Here is a 20,395-nt window from a genome sequence, read left to right as displayed (position 1 = left end):
AACAGTTTGCTGGAGAACACTTTTGGCAGGAGAGGAAGGGTGGTGGTGATCACCATATGGCTTCGTAAAATTCCTTCAAGGTGGCCAGACAAAAGGCATTTAGCTTGAAGGAAGGTCCTTCAGTCTCCCAAGAGGTCAAAGCCACTTGGCTTTGTCATTTAAGCCCAACATATTTGTGAAGCATTTGTTATTGACTCAGTGAACCAGAATGGAGAGGTAAGAGCCAAATTCCTACCTCAGATAATTTGATTCACACCATCTGATTCTGCCAATGTCTTTGAAGGTATCTCTGAAATTAATCTCCAGTGAGAAGCTACTGGTGGTTCAACAATAAATTTCTCCAGGTCATCAGAGGAAACATCAGCCGAAGAAAATTTGGTTTACAAGAAGCTAATAATTTAATGTGTTTTAATCAAAGAATTTGGGGGAAATATTTTGATTCTCTTAAATGATAAAAAAAATGATGTATTTTCCTGTAGGGAGGAGAACTTGGAATTACTAACCTTTGCAATGTTAGTGACATCACTGGAGCGGTGAGTAATGGTTTACTTTGTTAATTACTGACATTTTATGTTCCTGCTATTTGAATACAATGGGTACAATTATATTTTCAAAGACTCCATGAAAATGTGCACAGTTGCCTGTCTAGCATAAGTCACTAAGTTGAGTGGGTAGATTTGGTTCAAATTATTAGAGACACGGCTACATATTTTTTATTTAAAGAAAATGTGTAAAGGGTGATGATCTCTGCTGTGAGTTATGTTCACATTTGTGATAGACAAAGTTCAAAACCTTTCATTTTTGAGACAATGAGCCAAAGCTAGTGTTGCCTCCAACATGCAAATCATTAAGACTGTCTTATTCAGTTACCTCTGTGCAGTTAAGTAGTTTATTTTCACAGTGATTCAATGTAAGAAAACTTTTAATTGTTGAACATTTAGAGTTCTCTAGGACTTCAAATAGTTGTGTCTGTCTCGGGGGCTTAACGTGAGTTTTCCATAGGAGCATTCTTGGAGGATTTCAGCTGATGTCCTAGTTCATATTGCAGATGCAATTCAAGCTGGTGGTGATGAATAATACAGAGAATAAAAATTTTCAGCTCTCCTGAAGCTGCTGAATAAAGCTTAAAGACTAAGTGGCAAAAAGAAAATATAAAAATATATAAAGCTATGCATGCAGGATGATAAGCATGGCTGGAACCAGTGGAGAAGCAGATAAAGCGGACTACAGTGGGGTTTTTGCAAGTTATGTAGCAAGAATCAACATCACATGCCCAAAGAAAAAGTTCAAGGAAAGGTCACCTTTAATATTGAAGCATTCACTGAATATGGCCACCAGAGACCCCTCCTGATAAACCTTCAGGACCATAACAGGACTTCCAGTAGGAGGCAGATACAGGAAAATTAGTTCTAGGAAAGTGATGTTTATGTATTAGATGAGAAACACATTTTAATGAATATGTATGATTATAGTGGATAAATACTTGGTTGTAAAGTCTCACAATACACACAAAAATAAGGAAATGTCCTTATGAGTGTCCTGCACAGATAAAGAATTCTGGGTTTCTAATGGCTCAGATTGTGTTAGAAAGTTTTTCCTGCCAATTGCAGTATCAGTGATTATACATATTCTTTGAAGAGTAGTGGGGAATTCAGTCTTTATTATTTTCCACAAGACTAGTGGCAAGCAGCCTCTCAACACCTCGTATCTAGTGAGGCTGGGCAATTTATGATGCCGGGACCATAAAAGTCTGTGTTGTCACGACAATACATAGCAAGGTTGACTCACCTGTTTAAGCTTCTGAGTATCTTTGCTCAGTGTTATCAAATCTTCACTTTATTTTTCATGAGGCTTTGCAACACTCAGTATTAGTCTTCTGCTTGTAAAGTTGTTTCAGATTCCCTTTAAAAAGAAAAACCTTCACAACCACTAAGAAGTAGATGGGACAGCATAAACAAGAAAGGTCCAACATCAAAACTGAATGACATAATATTTATTGCTTCTCTGCAAACTCATGGTTTTAAAGCCAACGCCTCTTGGCGAGCACATGTGGGAGGGCTTGTGCTGAACAGCTTTCCTCTGTGCTTTGCTGTCCTGCACATTGCATGTCTGCCGCTTCTGCACAGAGAATAAGTGGTGAAATAAAACTGGGAGGGTGGGGGTGCTGGCCACATCATAGCCAGCTAAGTAAACTCATTCCCAGAACAAGACTGAGTTTGTTTTGCTTTGTATTTGGTTTTGCATTGAGAAGGGCACTATATAACATAATTCTTTTACTTTAGGATCTGATCCTTATAACACCCATATCTACCTTTAAGGTATTGCTAATTGCTGGAGTATCCATTTAGAATTTTGCTTTAAAAGTAATTTTTAAAGCCATCCTCTGTCTTTGCAGTGTACAGAGGGATGTCAGTTTTGGAATGCAACCGTGCAAACTGACTGTCCACTGAAATGTGTGAGTATTACCTGAGCTTTGGCTCTATAGCATTTGTTTCCAGCCTGTTGAGTATCTTATCCAATGGCAGACGTTCAAAATCCAATCAGAGCAGTGTTGCTACCAAAAGATGTAATGTCTACATTTTTTCTCAGTTCCTTATAATTTCTGATTTGGGAAATTAATAATTCTTATTATGCAAGTTGCCTGTAATATCAAAGGTTTTCATTGAGTTTGTCAGAATATATGTATTTTATGGTTCATTAAGCTCAACACAGATTTTTAGACAGTGAGAATGCACTAGTGCTTTTCAGGATTTTACTCTACTGGGGCTGTTTTGGAGTTTCATGTAGATGTAAATGAGGCACATGGCCCTCAACAGATTGATTTCTTGCTTTTACTAAACCAGGTGGATGAGAACTACCATTGGTTTGGGACAACTGCCATGACAACTTTTAAACTTCTCATTTTTCTGCATCTCTTGAATATCTGAATCTCATTCAACCTTAGCATCATGCTAATGCTGACTTTCTGTTTTTTCAAGTGTGGGTTTTCCTTCTTTAATTATTTGACAATGATAGGGTTTTGTAATGTACTTTCACTATAAGAAATCCTAATAAATTGGTATTATCTATTTGAAATACTCAATAAATACTTAGTATTTATGCTAACCCCACAATTTATTAATTTGTTTCTTGGCAGAACGAGACATACACTAGAGCATGTGAGGTAAGTCAAATACCATCAGAGCAATACCAAAAAAAAAAAACCCCACATTATTTCCGCAATTGCTATATCCACACAGTGGTAGGAAATGCAATGTAGATACACACACTTATCAATTCAGGTCCAATTGTTTTGTACTCCCTAAAGATGAAGAATGAATTATTTACCTTTTCAGCATGGTGAGCAAGGCCAGGTTTGCACTAAAAACTGCTGTGTGACAAAGAACATTGCTGTAAAGAAAGAAGACTAATCTCGGTATTATGAAACAGGACAGACCTATGCAAACCATGTTCTACACTCTCACAGAGTGTTGTCCATCCAGTTTTTCATTAATTCCATCAAAGACTGTCCAGAGAGAATGCTTGTTAAGGCTGGTATGACACCAGCTTGGCAAAAAGTGGGAACAAAGAGTGGGAGCTAGAAGACAAAACTCTTGACTGGATAGAGGCTCTAAATTAAATAAAACACAATGTAGTAAGGGGCAACACAATGCCCTTTAGAAAGAGACCTCAAGTGGGGAGTGCTGTAGATGGACTGGTGTTCACAGTGATGAATATGGGTCAACCAAGTGCTGGTAAAGAGATGGGCCCTTTCAGCATGAACAGAGTGCAGGATAGGAGGGTGGGGATGAGATGATTGAAAGATTGTGTTTGGCACTATTGAGACCAGGATGAAGGTTGCTCCCAGATGGAAGCAACACATTTCAAGGAGGTGATGGAGGAGTTGGAGAGAGTCACAAGTAGAACACAAACCCATTGGCAACCTGGAAATTTGATTGAAAGGGTTGTTTTTTTTAAAATGCTTTTTTTAGTCTATCAAATTGTGATGATGACAAGGGTTTACTAGTGCACTAAATGGTAGTTTTGGAGTGTAGGAACAGTCCAAGAGGTAACCAAATTACTTTTGTAGAAATATAAAATGAGTGTGGGGTTTTGCTGTTTTTGTGTTGGGGGATTTTTTTGCCTCTTTGGTCATGTAATATGCCACTTAAATGTTCTGACTCTGCAGGGGTTTTTTTAGGATTACTTTTCCACTGGGTCTGACTGACTGACTTGACTACCCACATGTCAGGCATGCACTATGTCACTGCATCCAGAGGATTAGGTCATTGCAGCCTGAAGAGCAAAGGAGTGGGAGTAAAAGTCGGACTTTTTCTTTGGCATTAGCTCAATTCTGTTGTCTGAATGCACCCTGGGACTGAAATCTGATAGTATTTCTCCTTCCACCTAGGAATAGGGGATTGCCATTGAATTTCATGGGAATAATCGCAAGAAAAGACATCAGACTGTGGCTTATATAATAACGTTGCTGATGGATGGATAAAATATGAAGATTTATTGTTTTCAAGTAGAGCAGCTGGCAAATTTCCCTCAAAATTTAAGTTTAGGAGCTTTAACAATCCTCTTACCTCAAGCAAAAATTTGATTTATGGTTCAGATTCAGAACAAAAACCAGAAGAAGGTATAACACAACAAAAAACAGATGTTCAGAAATACGTGTGTTAAATGAGGCCAAAAGTGTGCAATCTGGGGACATTGCCCATTAAAACAAATAAATATTAGTCATAAATGAAAGCTCCAGTGTACAGTAGATAATTTATAGGTGCAAATACCTGAATTTTCACCTGCTAACAATGGTGATAATTTAACTGAAAACATTTTATTTCTCTGAATATGAAAATATTGGAAAAACATTATAAGTGCTTGCACTTGGCACTGAATGTCTAGATGTGATATAATGTATATAGGAATATACAGCTAAGCAAGTTTTCAAATCTGTCTTGGTTGCAACTGTGTTGTCTGAAATAACATGTCTTATCAGTTTCCATAGGGTGCCAGAAGTGTGTTTCCTCAAATCATAGGAAGAGCAATTAAAACTTTCCTCACTTGCTATAATGAATTGCTTCTGAATGATCTAAAGGTTGATTATCACTTGAAAGCTCTCTGCTGTATGGAGAAAACTTCAAGACTTTAAAGCCTGAATGAACTTGCAGAATAAAATGAGCCCAAATAAACATCCTGCCTAGAAAAGCTCAAATCACCACTTCTCCAAAGTTTTGGATTTCCAAGAGACTCAATCTTGCATATAATTTTAAAGCTACTGAGACCCACCTAGAACTCGTTTCTACTTCTTCTTAAGTTCTCTACATAAAAAGCAGAATGACACATCTTCCCTACCTGAACTGAAAACTTGGGAATTTTCTGGTTTTAGCACATCAGTGTGGAGCTCACTGCTCTGGGGTATTTGTTATGTTTTCAGCTTGTAGGCACAACTGTAACAGAAGGAGGAGCTGCTGAAAAGGAAGGGTGGTTTAGCATGGCTGCTCTTAAAAATTGCTAATTTCAGCTATTTTGAAAATTCACTGGAAATACATTGTAAGAATGTGCCTCATTCATAGGGAATACGTGAAGCAGGGAAAGGGTGAAATGTAACATGTGGAATATATTACTAACTAGTCAAAACCTTGTCTTCCTAACTCCATGGTCATCACTAAAGTCTATTTCCAACTTTAATGTAGCCCCATGTTCATGCTTTCTACAATGGGACAATGTGTAAGGAGGAAACCTTTAATTCATGGCCCAGTAAATTGATGAAAAGGCTCTCAAGAATATCTTTGGAGTGAGTTCATGGTAGTGCTATTTTTTATATTTAATAAAAATATTTCCACAGGGTTTGTGTATCTGCAAAATGTCCACAGAATTTGTATGTTTAAAATGTGTCTGTGTATGTTTAAAACTATTCTGGAAGGAAGTTTGCCTTTACACAAAGCTAACCAGTGGGTTCTGTACCCTACACAGGCAGTTTCCTGTAAGTTTGGCTGTAGCTGTGCAGAGGATGCATATGGAGTTGAAGCATTAAGTAAGTCTGAATAGAGTCCTGTATCCAGTTGACAGACTGACAAATTCATAGTATTGTTCTATGATCTGGCTTTATTTAAAAAATAGGAATGTCTTGAGTATTTTCATTAATCAGAAAACTACCACTCTCTCTTAACAAATACACTGAAGTTTATCTTGGAGTAAAACATTTTTCCCTCTTTCATGGACATGAGACTGTTTGAATCCAGTCTTAACTGTTTAAGATGATACCTTGGGCCAATACAGTAATATTGAAATAGTCCCCTTGAAAACCTTTTCAGAAGTCTCTCATGCCTTCTCTACGTTTCTATTCAGAAAAAAAGTTTACTAAGTAGCTGTAACTAAAAATGTACTTACACAAGTATGGGGTTGTAGTCACAACTGCTTACATTGAACCTGGCCTGTTTCTGTCTGACTTATCAAACTGCCTTTAAAATGCCATGCAAGTTACTCAGCAGCATTTTAATATATTCTTTTTATGTGTTTTTATGGGCTTTGCAGCTTTTAGGTGTGTGAGGTAAAAGGTTTATACTCTGGAGATGGAGGGATTGCCATGAAAGATTTTTTCTTACTGTCATATTGTATTTTCCCCTCAGACTACTTGAACAAGCCTAGTGCACCATTTGCATCTGTCATTGGAAACCACAGTGTCACATTAGGGTGGAAGGAAGCTAACATCTCTGGGGTGAAATATATTATCCAGTGGAAGTTCAGCAAGCTCCCTGGTGACTGGAGGTACACAGAGGTAAGGGAGGACACCTCCTTTTACTTTGTAAGGAAATTGGCTTGTCTCTGCTTTTAGGTGGTTTTTTTTTTTTTGTTCTGTTTTTGTTTGTTTGTTTGTTTAGAAAAAATATTGTTAGGTATATTATGTATATCTACTTCCTGTATATTTCATGTACCTAAGATGTTAGGTACATGAAAGATATTTTCAAAATCATGAGTGGCATGAGGAAGCTGAGAAGGAGTGGATTATTCCCCATTTCTTCAACTTTCAATAAGAACTAGGGACCTTGATGGAAACTAGCAGGTAGCAGGTTCAAAACTAGCAAAGTATATTTTCTCACTGAATGGGTAGTTGAAATTTTCAGCTGCTTCCTGGCATGTGTGGATGGTAAATTGCTAAAATTAAACTCCTGAATATTAAAATTGCTAAAATTACTAAATCGGGTTTGAAAAGTGACTGGAAAAATTAGCAGAAGAAAAAATTGAGTTCTGCTAAATGCAAATATTCCCATTGTTTCATGTTGAGCCATGCTTGTGAAATGCCAGTGAGAGTATTCAGGAGAAGAATGGCTGTAGGCTATTTTTTTTTTTTTTTTAATACTTCTCCCTAGAGAATTTTTTTTTTGCTTCTTGTCAAAGCACAATACTTGGCTAGAAAGACCTTTGTTCTGATTCAGTAGAGTTATTCTCATAATTTGTTCTTTTGCGTCATCTGTACACTTGTTATCTTGCCATCATCTCTATTGGATCAATTTACAGGGCACGACAAGTTGGTGCCACAAATCAAAGGTAAAGATAATTTGCTAAGCAGGGAGTTATTCTGAATGAATCATTGATGAAATAATAGGAAGCAATTACTTCAGGCAATAAATATTGCAGTGTAACTAGGATCCTTTGTATCTGAAACCTGTGGTATATGTTTAAAATACATAGCTTGTAATATGCTACTATTTTAGCTTTTATTTTTTTACTTAAAATTTGCTATTGCATCAATCCACCTGCTCATTGTTGAGATTTGGTGCCATGTTCTGAAGAAAGAGAAGAGAAAATATTCTAAAGAAATGGAAAATCAAAGTCTATGCTGCAAATAACTTTCAGAATTTCCTCTTAATTAAATTTGGAATGCTGCCCTTTTTTATCCTGAAATATGTATGTTGTTGTATCAGGCCTCTTTTGCCTTCATAAGATCCCACATAGTAGCTGCAGCTGGAGGAAGGAAAAGCTCAATTGTGTTTGTGCATTAATCTAGGTAGTATCTGAAACTTCATATACCGTCAAAGACCTGCAGGCCTTCACAGAATATGTGTTTCAAGTAGTTTGGATCATTACATCTCAGCTGCAGCTCCATTCTCCGCCTAGTCCCAGCTACCGGACACATGCTTATGGAGGTAATGAGTTGCACTATTAATTCCATCTTCCAGGACCTTAATAGAAACATTTGGGTTTCATTGCTGTTTCTTTGGCAGAAAACATCAGTGCCTAATCTTCAGAACCATGTGTATGTTGTCTCTTGGGCAGCTGCAGAAGACCAAACTAAAAAACTATAGGTTCTTTTTGTTTGACCTAGAAGATTTAGGGCTTCTCCCTGCTTTTGGTTTTAAAACCAAGCATAGAAAATGACTCGGTCAAAATAGTGCAGGCACATGGGGTACTTTTGGACATAATTATGCATATATTTGATTGAAACACAGTACTGTTTTCCTGGACATTAAAAAAAACCCTGAAATGTTGCTGAAATGTTAACGGTCCCTGATAATATTTATTGTATAATAATACATTTATATGTATAAATGAATTTACAGGTGTAAAACCTAAAAATATATTTAAAAATGAAAAACGGTTTATGTCTTAATCAAATCCTGGATTCAGATATTTCTCTCTTGCAGTTCCTGCAACAGCTCCTGTCATTAAAGACATTCAGAGTTCAAGTCCAAACACTGTTGAAGTTAGCTGGTCTCCACCACTTTTTCCGAACGGATTGATTAGTGGATATAACTTGCTCCTGACCAGTGAGAATCATAAATTGTTGAGAGCCTCAAGAGGGCACAGCTTTCAGTTCTATTCCACCTTCCCAAACACCACTTACAGGTACAAAAAGAAAAGATAGCCAACGTGGCCACATATGAGGTCACACTTCTTGCCCAAGTAGCCCTGAGTATGCCTTAATACCTGCATTACCTGCCTTAATAATTCTGCACAATTATGCTATTTTCTTACATTCTTGCCAAAAGCAAGGACACCTTCCTTGAGGTAACAGAGTTTTCCTGGGTAACTTGGCTGCTTTTGCAGAAGTCAGATGGTGAGGAAGGAAAAATAACTTGATATGGGGCTGGGAGGCTGAATTTTCTTAGCTGCTGTTTTTAATTCTTTTAGGCTTGTGTGGCGTATTTTTAGTATAGTAGGAGAAAGATAGAGCAATCTTCTGTAGTCCTTTAAGAATCTGGAAAAATTCCTTTGTTTTTATTAACCACAAAGGGCTGCATTCTACTTGCACTGGTAAATACAGATCTTCCTTTGAAATGGAGTTGTTTTTCTGAGTCTGAAAATTTATTTGGAATTGAAACTTAGAAGATTCTGTTGTTCTGCCTTTGGGAAATTCAGACTTTGGTTGGTTTTGTTTTTATTCTAAATTTTCCCAGAGCATCGTATTTAAACAGGCATTTTCTGAAAGTCAAGCACTTCTATAGCAGTTTCCCTACTCGATAAAATGTTTCTCAGGCAATCTTTCAAAAGAAACCCACCAACCAAAGCCTGTCTCTTTGGTGTACCATAGGTTCAGTATTGTGGCAGTCAACGAGGCTGGTGCTGGACCCCCTGCCGAAGCCAACATCACAACACCGGCATCCGAAGGTACGAGAGTAGCAGAGTCCTTATCACCGCCTGTTCCTGGGGATAAGCTCTTGTTCCTTGGCCTGGCCCCTACCTGGCAGAGGACACAAATATTTAGACTGTGAAGGTGTCAAGGAGTTGGGCACTGAGGGGTCAGGAGCACATCAGAGGGTCCTGTTCTTCAGCTGTGGATATGTTAAGGAAGCACAACTGGTAGGCCCAAACAGATCTGAGCTGTATTACAAATGAAAAACACCACAGTGGTCTGAGGCAGTGACTGGAAAAAACATAATTCCATTTTCTAGATGAGATTTTAACAGCTGTCAGACAAATACATTTCTTCTAATATAAGATATTTAACATGAAACTCTTTTGTCAAAAATCTCAAGCCATATATGTGAAATCATACCAATTTATTTTGCTCCTTCATGGAGGTATTTATTTTACTATATCAACTAATTAATATTGAAGGTAATGATGCACTATATTATTACTCAAATAATTGCAGAATTATTAATTAATTGGCAGAGAAAGATATGTGTTGACATAGAGCACAAATAAGAGTGAAATCGATGTTATGGAAATGTTCTTTTAGGAAACAAAATAAGACTTCCCTTCTCGTGAAAAGATTCAGTTGTCAAACACCTGGAAATTCTTCAGTTTTATGAAAACACTCCAAGACTGTCTCTGAATTGCCAGTTTTCTGCTATTGGTTAGAGAAACTGAACTTGCTTCTCTAGTGCTTTCTAAAATATTACTATTTGTGTGTGTGTGTGTGTGTGTGTGTGTGTATTAGCTCAGACACACTGATATTTCCTTACTTGACAACTCCACAGAGGTTTGCTCTAGGGTTGGTGGACCCTGAGTCATAAACATTTGTGTCATTTTTGGAAAGCCCAGTCTGCATTCACTACATCAATCCAATGGCCAAGCAATTAATTTAAGGTAGAAAACAAACAACCAAAGAAACAAACCCCCCAAAGTCCACCTTATGAGGGTGGGGAACCACCTCACCCCCCTTGTTAGTTTTCACATAAAATTTCAGTTGTTTTCCCTCAAATTGCACAGGCACGTGCTTTCTCTCTGTGCTAACATGAGCAGGAGCAGCCCTTCCTCATGCACCATGTCCAGAAGTGGTGTTACTGCATCAGGCACTGAGCTGTGTAGGTCTGAGAAGAGTCAGGGAAAGAATCTGATTGCTGCTGTAGATTGCAATAAATGTTACTTGAAAAGAGATAAAGAGGCAATATTGGCCTCTTGTACTCCGCTCTGAAGGCATCATTATTGAAATTACTCACAGTGTGTGCATCATGTGAGAAATACATGCAGCTCAATCTATGCAGATTATCTGGAAATAAATTAAGACAGCATTTGATCACAGTTTTGTGATATCCATATGAGGAAATGATATCTGATTGCAGACAGCTGCTTAAACTGGAGAGGATTAAAAAAAGGGAAGGATTGTTTGCCAATGGAAATTAGCCAAAATCATACTCAAAATAATACACCATCTTTAAGAATGAAGGTAACAATCAATTTAGCAGGGTGTGTGCTAGATTTCCAAGGATTTAAGATTCAGAAGTGAGGCAAGTTATCTTTCCCAGGGCTATGCATAGGCCAGGCAGAAGGTACAGATTTACTATTTGCAGAGGTTTTGATGTAAATTACTTGGGCCTTTATAAGCATGAAGTTAATGTGACTAAAACTATCCTTGTTGACTTTAATTTCTGTGACTTTATTAGAAAAAAAAAATAGTAAATTTATCACCTTTGAAGTAGATGATATTATCCCATTATCATCTTCATCTGTAATAAGTACTTGTTTTTTGAATAAATCACTAATCATTACAAGAAAACACATGAAATACATGGACTTGCCTTGCTTTTCTCCAGCTGTGGGATAATATTCTAGTTGGACTGGGGTTTTCAAAGAAGTTCAGAGGGGTTAAATATCCTATTTCTGCTGGATCTTGAAGTCATGTGTGCCTTCATTTCCCCAAGTCAGTAAGGCTTCATTTTCTTCAGCTTACTTTCCCACACTAGGGAACTGACTATTGTTGCAGGAATGATGATGTGAAATTCACGTGGTGTGTTCCCACTCTCTGTGAGGAGCCAGAATCAACTGCAATGGTGAATAACTCCATATACTTTCAACACTCAAAGAGTTTAAGTTTTGGTCTGTCACTGCTAATGTAAAAATATATTCATAGGTACATACATACAAACGTTTGGGTACATGTGCATATGCATGTCTGTTACTGAAGTATCTGAATTGGCAACATGCTGCTGTCATCTAAATTCTGAATTTTTCTGTTTGCTAGTTAAAGAAAAAGCAGCGTGGCTCTTTCTATCCAGAAAAGAGTCTTTAAGGAAGAGATATACGGAACACTTCCTTGAAGCTGCTCAATGCCTGCCAAATGGTGCTATACTCCACAACATCACAGGTAAAATCAGATTGGGCTCTCTCCTTTTCTGTCAAGTGCAACTAAGACCTCTTTTCACCAAGGACAGAATTCACCTCACATAGCTTGAGACAGTATCTAGTCTCCCTTTATAGATAATCAGGAGAAATAGGAACTTTCAGGACCTGATTTGATATATTTGAAGTGACAGGCATTAGGAAGAGAAAAATCATTCTTCCCACTGCAACTTTTTCTTCACTATATCTAGGCAGCTGGTTAATTTTTTACGTTGTAGGTATATAAATTGAGGTAATATGAATCCATGTTTCCTTGCAATTAATATCTACTTTTTCTCAACAGGAATATGGGGAAATGAAGTGGTTCAAACTTCTGAATAAAATAATGCCAAGTGTTAAAAGAGAGTGCTATTGTATTAGCATACTGATGAGGCATTTAGTAGCCAAAGTCACCAGATAACCATGTTATCTCAAATTACTCACCACTCTAACGTTTCTTATCTACCCTGTCCTTGGTGACACTGTGGAAATCTGAGTTTATCTACCAAATTTCACAGAGCCACAAAGGCTCTAGAGAAAGAATGTTGCCACTGACTAAATAGCCTTTGATAGTGCAGAGGTGGCACAGATTATCTCGAGATTGAATTCTAGAGTGAAAGGTGCTTTGTGAGGTGCCAGTTGCATCTGTTTGACCTGTAGAGGGGCAATCAGTGTTGGTTTGCATATTACATGTCCTCTCATTGTCTGATTACCTTTCTGAAGGGTAATTCTCCATAATAATGTCACCTACATAGCACATGGGAATGCTTCCTTATATTATCTGAAAGAAGACTAGAAGTCAGGAGAAAAAACAGTTAACTTTTCTCTGACAAAGACGATGATGTGTTGCAGACTGAAAAGTACATATTTTTAAGGCAAGTAGAATAATTAACCGATAACTGAAACTTTTTTTGTATTATCTGTGTGCACATATCTTTCTATTTTTAGGAATTTCTGTGAATATTTATCAGCAAGTTGTCTATTTTTCTGAAGGGAATTCTATCTGGGAGAAAGGAGTTGCAAATATGTCTGATGTATCTGACCTAAAGCTCTTTTATGCTGGCTGGGGAAATATTGTATCCATCTCAGTAGACTGGCTTTACCAGAAGATATACTTTGTCATGAATGAAAAGGTAAAAGTCTAGTACTTAATTAATTTCTTGCTTAATTTGAACCATTACATGATTAATTTTACATGAGAAAATATGATTTATGTGTAGATATGTATGCACAAAATATAATTACAAAAATATATTTTAATACAACATTAATATTCACATATTTTATAATTTGAAAAAGAAGAAAGGCTTAACTATCAGGTCATATTTAAAGGAAATACCCTATGTGGAACTCTGGCTCCTGGCCTTGTTTTTCGCCTTAGGATGTTTTGGTTTTAGTTTGTTTTTGAGACTGACTTCACACCCTCCTCATATCCAGTATAGGCACACTGTTTCTCTTGGTTACCCATCTACTCTGTTCATTTCCTACTCTGCCTCAGGCAGGTGGTCAGATAATTAGATAGTGATTTTATTGTCTGTCATAATTGACAAAATATGTTAAGTGTTTCATACAATGGCAGCAGCTCAGATTGTATCTGCTTCAGTTTGAAGTAAAAACTGAGATGGCAACCCTGCACTGGATTTCTTACTCATAAAACATCAGTTACACTAATGGTCAGATTTTGCATGTACCCATGTAATCCTCTAATGTACAGAGGACTAGAAACTCGCCCATAATGGGTAGTGGGGGATTTTTTTTTTTAATCCTCTTGCCATGTCTGAGTTTTTACTTACTGCACAGGGAACAGGGAGCAGGAAAAGCAGTAGTGATGGAAAGATACAAATGAGCTGTAGATGAGTAGACCAATGGCAGAGATTTCTGAATTCCAAGGTATTGCTTCCAGGATCAGAAAAGCATTTCCCTTCCCTGCCAGATGATTTTCCAAGTACGGTTTGCCTATAATCCTCCAAATTGAGTATAGGCAGTTGGATACGCAGTTTTCCCTCCAGCTTAGAGGTATGACTGACAGCTGCAGGGTAAGCTGTCATGGCTTTGTGCTGTCATGGCTTTGTGCACACAGTTATATGTGGCTGACTGAACACTCAGGAGCCCAGAAGGACCTAGGACTGTGAGCGAGGTGTTTCACTCTCTCCATCCCCTGAAGGAATCTCGGGTCAGCTTGTCTGCTCATTAGCCAACACCCTATGAACGCATCACCTGCTTTTCTTCTCATTCCCCAGATACATGTCTGCCATTTAGAGAACTGCACTGTAGCTGAAGACATCACTCCTCTTTACCTGACATCCCCTAGGAAGGTTATAGCTGATCCCTATAATGGGTAAGTGAACTCTTTTGAGTGCTTGGTGACAAAGATGCTGTAAAGCTCCTCTCTAATTTTCTCCACTTCATTAGTCATCTAGGTTTCTGTTTCAAGCTCTTAAGTTAACAAAACAAAAGTGCAATTGGCAACAAATAGCAAGCTACAAAACAATTGGAACAAGAAAGGTGCCATGCAGTATTGTTTCCTGCATTTTCTTTACGGCATTAGCAGAAGAGATAAAGATTTTTCAATACAGAAATTAGAGTTTCAGAAATTTCATGCTTTTATGAATATGAAGTTATATGAATTTTAAATGTTCATGCTTAGCATTTAAGGTATTGTAGAAGAATATTCTCCAATAATCTGCTATGCAAATTTCCAAAAGGTAAAAACTGATGTGTCTACTTCCCCAGCATATATATACTAATAGTACCAAAAGCATTTTTTTATTGTGCATAAAGACAGGCACATGTCTTAACTGCTAAAATATTTGTGGCTTGTCTACAGACTTGCACTGTAGTTATTTGAGTTTTTTTGGTCTATGGCCAGTTATATTTTCTGTCTCCTGGAGGATGGAATATACAGAGCAAACCTTCCACTCTTTCCTGGCGCCGCCTCCACAGCTTCACCAGTGGTGAGATCCAGTGCTCTGAGAACCTTCACAATCAACTTCCAATCTAAGAGACTCATTTTCTTCAACGAAACAGAACAGGCCTTTGTGTCAGGTTTTCTTGATGGTTCGGAGTTTCACACGCTGCGATCACAAGTGCCATTTAATGACATGGAGAGCTTTGTTTACGAGGATAACACATTTATAGTCACAGATGGCTCGGCAGTTTTCCACGAGGAGGTCTCTCCAGTGGGAAGTTCTAGCTTCAATGAGTACATTGTGGATTGCAATTTGGTGTACCCAGAGTACTTTGGCTTTGGCAACTTGGTTTTCTATGGGCCATCGACTCAGCCCTTTCCTTTACCAACTGCTCCTCGTCTTGTCACGGCTCTATTTGGATGGGACCGAGCTGTGATCAGCTGGAGGCCACCTGAACGTGCCATTGGAACCAGTAAGTTCAGCTGATTTCCCTGAAGATCCACTTCTTTCTAGAGAAGTAACTTTCTAGCTTCTCTTTTCTTGATTTGGGCTTTCGTGACTTCAACAGCAGATCCTGATGGAAGTTATGGAGTTACCTCTGAAAAATTTAGCCCATAATTTACCAGTAAAATAGCTAAATTGTCTGTCTAAATCAATAGAAGTTTGTGTTGGCAACTCATCTGTTCCCTGCAAGGATTTTAAACAAAGCTTGATCTTAAGTATATTATGGAGTAGCAGTAATGCCGGGTACTGATATCGCACAGGAAATGCATGGCAGAGGTGTAATGACTTTTGATCAGTGACTGTGCTATGGTTTCTACCCTCTGTGCATGTGTCTTTGAATAGGAGAAAATTACCTGGCCAGGGAAAATTTTTTGTTCTGATTGTATTCCTCCTGGGGGATTGAAGCATGGGGCCAGAGGGGAAGAGTGTAAATTTTCTTAATTCCACTGATATTGGCATTTTTAAAAGGAGTCTCCAATATACATCTTTCTCAAAGGATGTGTATCACCAGTTACAGTCATTTACTCTGTAATAACATGATTATTTGCTTCACACAGGTTTATCTGCTTGGCAGAACTGGACCTACGATGTGAAAGTGTCACCCCAGCACTCATTTGAGGAGGAATGGGTTGTCTCAAATATTAGTAACACGAGGCTTACAGTGAAAGGGCTGGCCAGCTTCACAGCATATGAGGTGTCAGTCAGAGCTGTGTCTCCTGCTGGTGCAGGGCCATGGTCAGAGTCATTTAGAGGTACAACTTTAGAAGAAGGTGAGAATTGCTTTGTCACACAGGAAAAATGAAGAACAAAGTGTGTATAAATCTTTCCACCTAGTGAGACACACACTTTGGGCAAAGACTGCAAAATGAAGGGCACAAAAAAGAGTTTTTCTTAGAAATATTAAAGAATACAGGATAAGTAAATTTGCTTTTAGTTAAAGCAGTAAGATTCTCCAACTAGAATAATGATATTAAATTTTATTTATGCATTATTACTGGTACTTATCTACATTTTTCTAATGCAAATACTCTATCAAAAACATTATTTGATATGGTAAAAGAGGTGTTATCCCTTTCCATTGCTCTATAAAGAACTTCTTGTGACGAAGTGGTTTGTGCAGTGCCCTGAGGGTCAGTGACAATTCATGGAAAAGTGCAGCTCACCAAATGCTGAAAATTCTTGGTTTGAGCATAGATTATCAGAGGATATGGATTTGTGCAAAATGACTGAGATTTCCATGTCTTTGGAATGTTTTTTTAAAACTAGTCCACCCAAATTAACGTGTGTCTGAGGGGAAAATATCTTCCAGTTTAGGGTACTGGACTGACTTAGGGGTGACTTTTACCTGACTTTGGTAAGGACAGGTCCAAACCCACAGTGTTTTTTCAGCATCTAATACAATTCCAAATTGCCTTATTGCTCTTTATCTGAACCTACCATGAGTTTCTCAAATTATGACATTTTCATGCATTTCTTCTTTGTCCTTTATTCCTTAGGACAGGGGCAGTTTTAAAGGCACTTTTGTAACTTTCCAGAAACAGGAACCACTGCTATTGAAATAGAAATACTATACATAAATTGCTTCTTGGTGTGCACAACTGCAGTTTTCTTCTTTTGCAGCTGAAGAAGAGCCCTATATGTTGGCTGTGGGGCCTGAAGGTCTCTGGAAGCAGCGACTGGATAGCTACAGGCCAGGAGAACTCCTCTACCCTCATATAAGAAATGTTTCAGGTACATGCTAAACAAATCACTTACTGCTGCTACAGGCTTTTTTGGCATTTATTAGCTCTCCATAAATTTCACCTACAGCACTGAAAGACAAGAGTTCTCTAGACTTGAATGTGCAGGGCAATACAGCAGCTTCACTGAGCTGACCCTTTGGGTTCATCCCCTTTCTTCTAGTTTATCAGTCAAATTAATCCTTAGTGAAACACTTCTGACATGACCACAGTTACAGCAGAGCTAAAATCAACCCTCTGAACTAAATAGCTCTGTCTCCAGCATCCTAACATATGCCATGCATTTATAGTAATCCAGGCTATATATGTACAATACATGTACATTATGTCCTATAAAGAAGCATCTACCTTCACATTAGCTGAGACTAACTGTGCATTTGTATTGATTTTTAAAAAGCTGAAGTGCCTAACCGATTTTTATTCTTTAAAACAATGACTTTGGGTTTTTTTTCATTATTTGCATGTTTGTGTAGTGCTTAACATATTCCTTTTTTTCTTCAAGACCTCGATTGGTATAATGACACTCTTTATTGGATTAATTCCATGGGGGAAGTTCAGACCCGGATACTGAACAAAAGAAAGGGTACCGCAGAGAACACTTATGTGTCTGGCATCAGAAATGCAAGGATGTTGGCCTTTGATTGGTTGGGTCAATGCTTGTATTGGGCTGGCAAGGCAAATACGGTAGGTATAGCTGCATTCTTGAAAGAAAAAAAAAAATCCCTTAAATCAATAATAAAGACTGTAAGGCAGTATTTGGGAAAATAATGCCTACTTCTTGCAACCTGAGATACATTTGGACCTTTGCTATTATAGTGTAGAACAAGGAGATCTTTATTTCCTTAAGTTATTTTCCACAGTTATACAAAATTTGGGGTAAAATATTCACTAACATGCAATTCACCAGGTGCAAGTCAAACATGCTATCAACAGTTCTGTTGGATTCAAGATTGTAAAAATAAATGAAGATAATGAAAATGGAGGCTGCCCTGTTGATCTCATCCAAGAAGTAGATGGACTTTATTTTAATCAAATTTGGCGTTATTTGTTTACACAGAGATTTTCAAGGTTGACCTCTGCTCTGTGATATTTTGCAGATCACTGCAGTTAAAAAATAATTACAATTACACTTTGTACACTCTCATATCAGGAACACTGACATGTGAATTATTTAAAAGGTATCTGACTTCAAAATTGTAGTGCTAATTTATGCAGTGCTGTCAAATTATGCTTTTCATTTCTTGTAAGTGCAAAGTCAGAATCTGTTTTAAAAACTGGAGCTAGGAGGCCAGATTTCACACTGCCTTGCACCCTCATTTACACTTGTGAATAGTGAATATGAAGTGGGTGAGAAATTCTGTCAGACAGAAGGCTGCCAAAACTGGGAAAGCGAAGGAAAAAAGCTATTTCAGCTTTTTCCTTTTGTTACTTTCTGGCAAAAATGAACTAATAATTTTGCATTATTCTTCATCCTTTTACTTTGAATGCAAAAGGTTTAGGCTTTGAAAGCTGAAGGCTTGCACAGTCTTTTGATAAACAGCTGTGGAAAAGTCACTAATGTACACTCAGCTGATCATAGCTGATGATTTAGATGTGATGCTAAAGTCAATTCTTTTGTCCCTAGATCTATAGAAAATCACTGTGGGGAGGCCATATAGATGTTGTAGCTCATGTTGTCTTCTCAGTGAAGGATCTAGTTGTGGATTCAGTAAATGGCTATTTGTACTGGGCCACAATGTATTCAGTGGAGACCACAAGATTGAATGGAGAGGAGTATCTCATGTTACAAGAGCAGCTACAGTTTTCTGATAAACAGGTGACTGATTTTTTTACTTTTCTTTCTTTTTGTGAGAGATGGGGTGGAGGGGTGGTGTGTGTTTCAGTATTTAGAACCGTTGAATATAGTCAGTGTTCACAGCTGTCAAAATCGTGGTTGTAATGCTGCTTCTTCCCACATGTGAAAGGTTCCTTTTTTTCCAAACAATTTGTCTAATGGTCACTTCTGGCTTTCACATCAAAATGTGAAACCAGAGCTTCATAGCATCCTGCCTCTTTTGTGATGTTCCCCAGCTTGCAGGACCTGTCAAGGCCAGTTTTGAGGCTTGGCACTTGCCAGGGATACCAGGGTTGCATTTCAGGCTGCAGAGGTGTGTTCCAGAAGTAGACTTTTCCTCTGGTGATGAGAGAGGGGGGAAGGCATCTGCCCCTGCTGCAGCCTGGCACAGCTTGTTGCTGCTGCTGCTGCCACGGTGCAGGTGCCACATCTGCCACTGACACTCTCCACCTTTCCTGATCCTGTCCCTCATGTGGTGGCAGGAACAGCAAGTTCAACACCCTGAGGCTTGTAAGGCTCTCCTTCCCCAGCCCATCCCTTCCCTTCCCCATCCTCTCTTCATCGCTTGCCCAAACCAGACACAGGCCTGGTCCCAGCTTGGCCCCCCTTGCTTTGCCCCAGGCTCACAAGGAGCTCCAGAAGGCTGTGAGGGGGCTGGTGCTGAGCAGAGCAGCTCCTCAGAGAGAAGGGGCCTTCTTGCAAGAGTGAGTAAAGACACTGGGCAGCATAGGTGGGGAAAAAGGGATGGGGGATTGCTGTTTTAGTTGTATTAGGGTGGAGAATGGGTCCCACGCAGAAGTAGAAAGAGAGGGAAAATAAAGATGCTGTTTCCACCAGTAGCTAGCTCACCAAAGATCCTGTAGTATGTGGAAGCTCATTAGCTCCCTTTTCCTACCTGAAGACATTTTGTTATGCTCTGAGGCCTGCACAGATAACCTCCATATTTCTGTTGACCTTTCCCCTGTCTTTCTTCTACATTCACCTCTCTCTGATGTCCTGTCAAGTCTCTTAAAATCTTGCTTCACTGTTGGCTCCTCACAGGTCATTGTGACCTGGTCTTCTCTAAATCCATCCTGCCTCTGCCACCATGTGAGATTTGACTTCATTCTTGATAGGAGGATTGGTGTTGCCAACACAATGGAAGAACTCCAAGTCTGAGTATTCTCATGAAAAAATCTGTCAGGGTCTTAGCATCTTCCTTCCTTCCTTCCTTCCTTCCTTCCTTCCTTCCTTCCTTCCTTCCTTCCTTCCTTCCTTCCTTCCTTCCTTCCTTCCTTCCTTCCTTCCTTCCTTCCTTCCTTCCTTCCTTCCTTCCTTCCTTCCTTCCTTCCTTCCTTCCTTCCTTCCTTCCTTCCTTCCTTCCTTCCTTCCTTCCTTCC

At 38.6% G+C, this 20,395-nt stretch overlaps 1 protein-coding gene across 1 annotated transcript in view; it reads left to right on the top strand.

The window, feature by feature from the left end:
* ROS1 (ROS proto-oncogene 1, receptor tyrosine kinase) overlaps positions 1 to 20,395 on the top strand; it is an 82,776-nt gene that overhangs the window by 11,588 nt on the left and 50,793 nt on the right. The window contains exons 2-17 of the mRNA XM_058835702.1: positions 480 to 533; positions 2,396 to 2,455; positions 3,137 to 3,163; positions 5,959 to 6,019; positions 6,615 to 6,763; positions 7,994 to 8,132; positions 8,631 to 8,832; positions 9,518 to 9,594; positions 11,894 to 12,016; positions 12,979 to 13,163; positions 14,271 to 14,368; positions 14,900 to 15,411; positions 16,001 to 16,213; positions 17,064 to 17,174; positions 17,685 to 17,866; positions 18,807 to 18,998. Coding sequence (XP_058691685.1) covers positions 480 to 533; positions 2,396 to 2,455; positions 3,137 to 3,163; positions 5,959 to 6,019; positions 6,615 to 6,763; positions 7,994 to 8,132; positions 8,631 to 8,832; positions 9,518 to 9,594; positions 11,894 to 12,016; positions 12,979 to 13,163; positions 14,271 to 14,368; positions 14,900 to 15,411; positions 16,001 to 16,213; positions 17,064 to 17,174; positions 17,685 to 17,866; positions 18,807 to 18,998 — 2,385 coding nt within the window. The remainder of the gene's footprint in view (positions 1 to 479; positions 534 to 2,395; positions 2,456 to 3,136; positions 3,164 to 5,958; positions 6,020 to 6,614; positions 6,764 to 7,993; positions 8,133 to 8,630; positions 8,833 to 9,517; positions 9,595 to 11,893; positions 12,017 to 12,978; positions 13,164 to 14,270; positions 14,369 to 14,899; positions 15,412 to 16,000; positions 16,214 to 17,063; positions 17,175 to 17,684; positions 17,867 to 18,806; positions 18,999 to 20,395) is intronic.

This window comes from Poecile atricapillus, chromosome 3 (genome assembly GCF_030490865.1).
Source record: "Poecile atricapillus isolate bPoeAtr1 chromosome 3, bPoeAtr1.hap1, whole genome shotgun sequence".
NCBI lineage: Eukaryota > Metazoa > Chordata > Aves > Passeriformes > Paridae > Poecile > Poecile atricapillus.
Note: the sequence above shows the minus strand (reverse complement) of the source record. Positions and strands in the feature narration are given on the sequence as shown.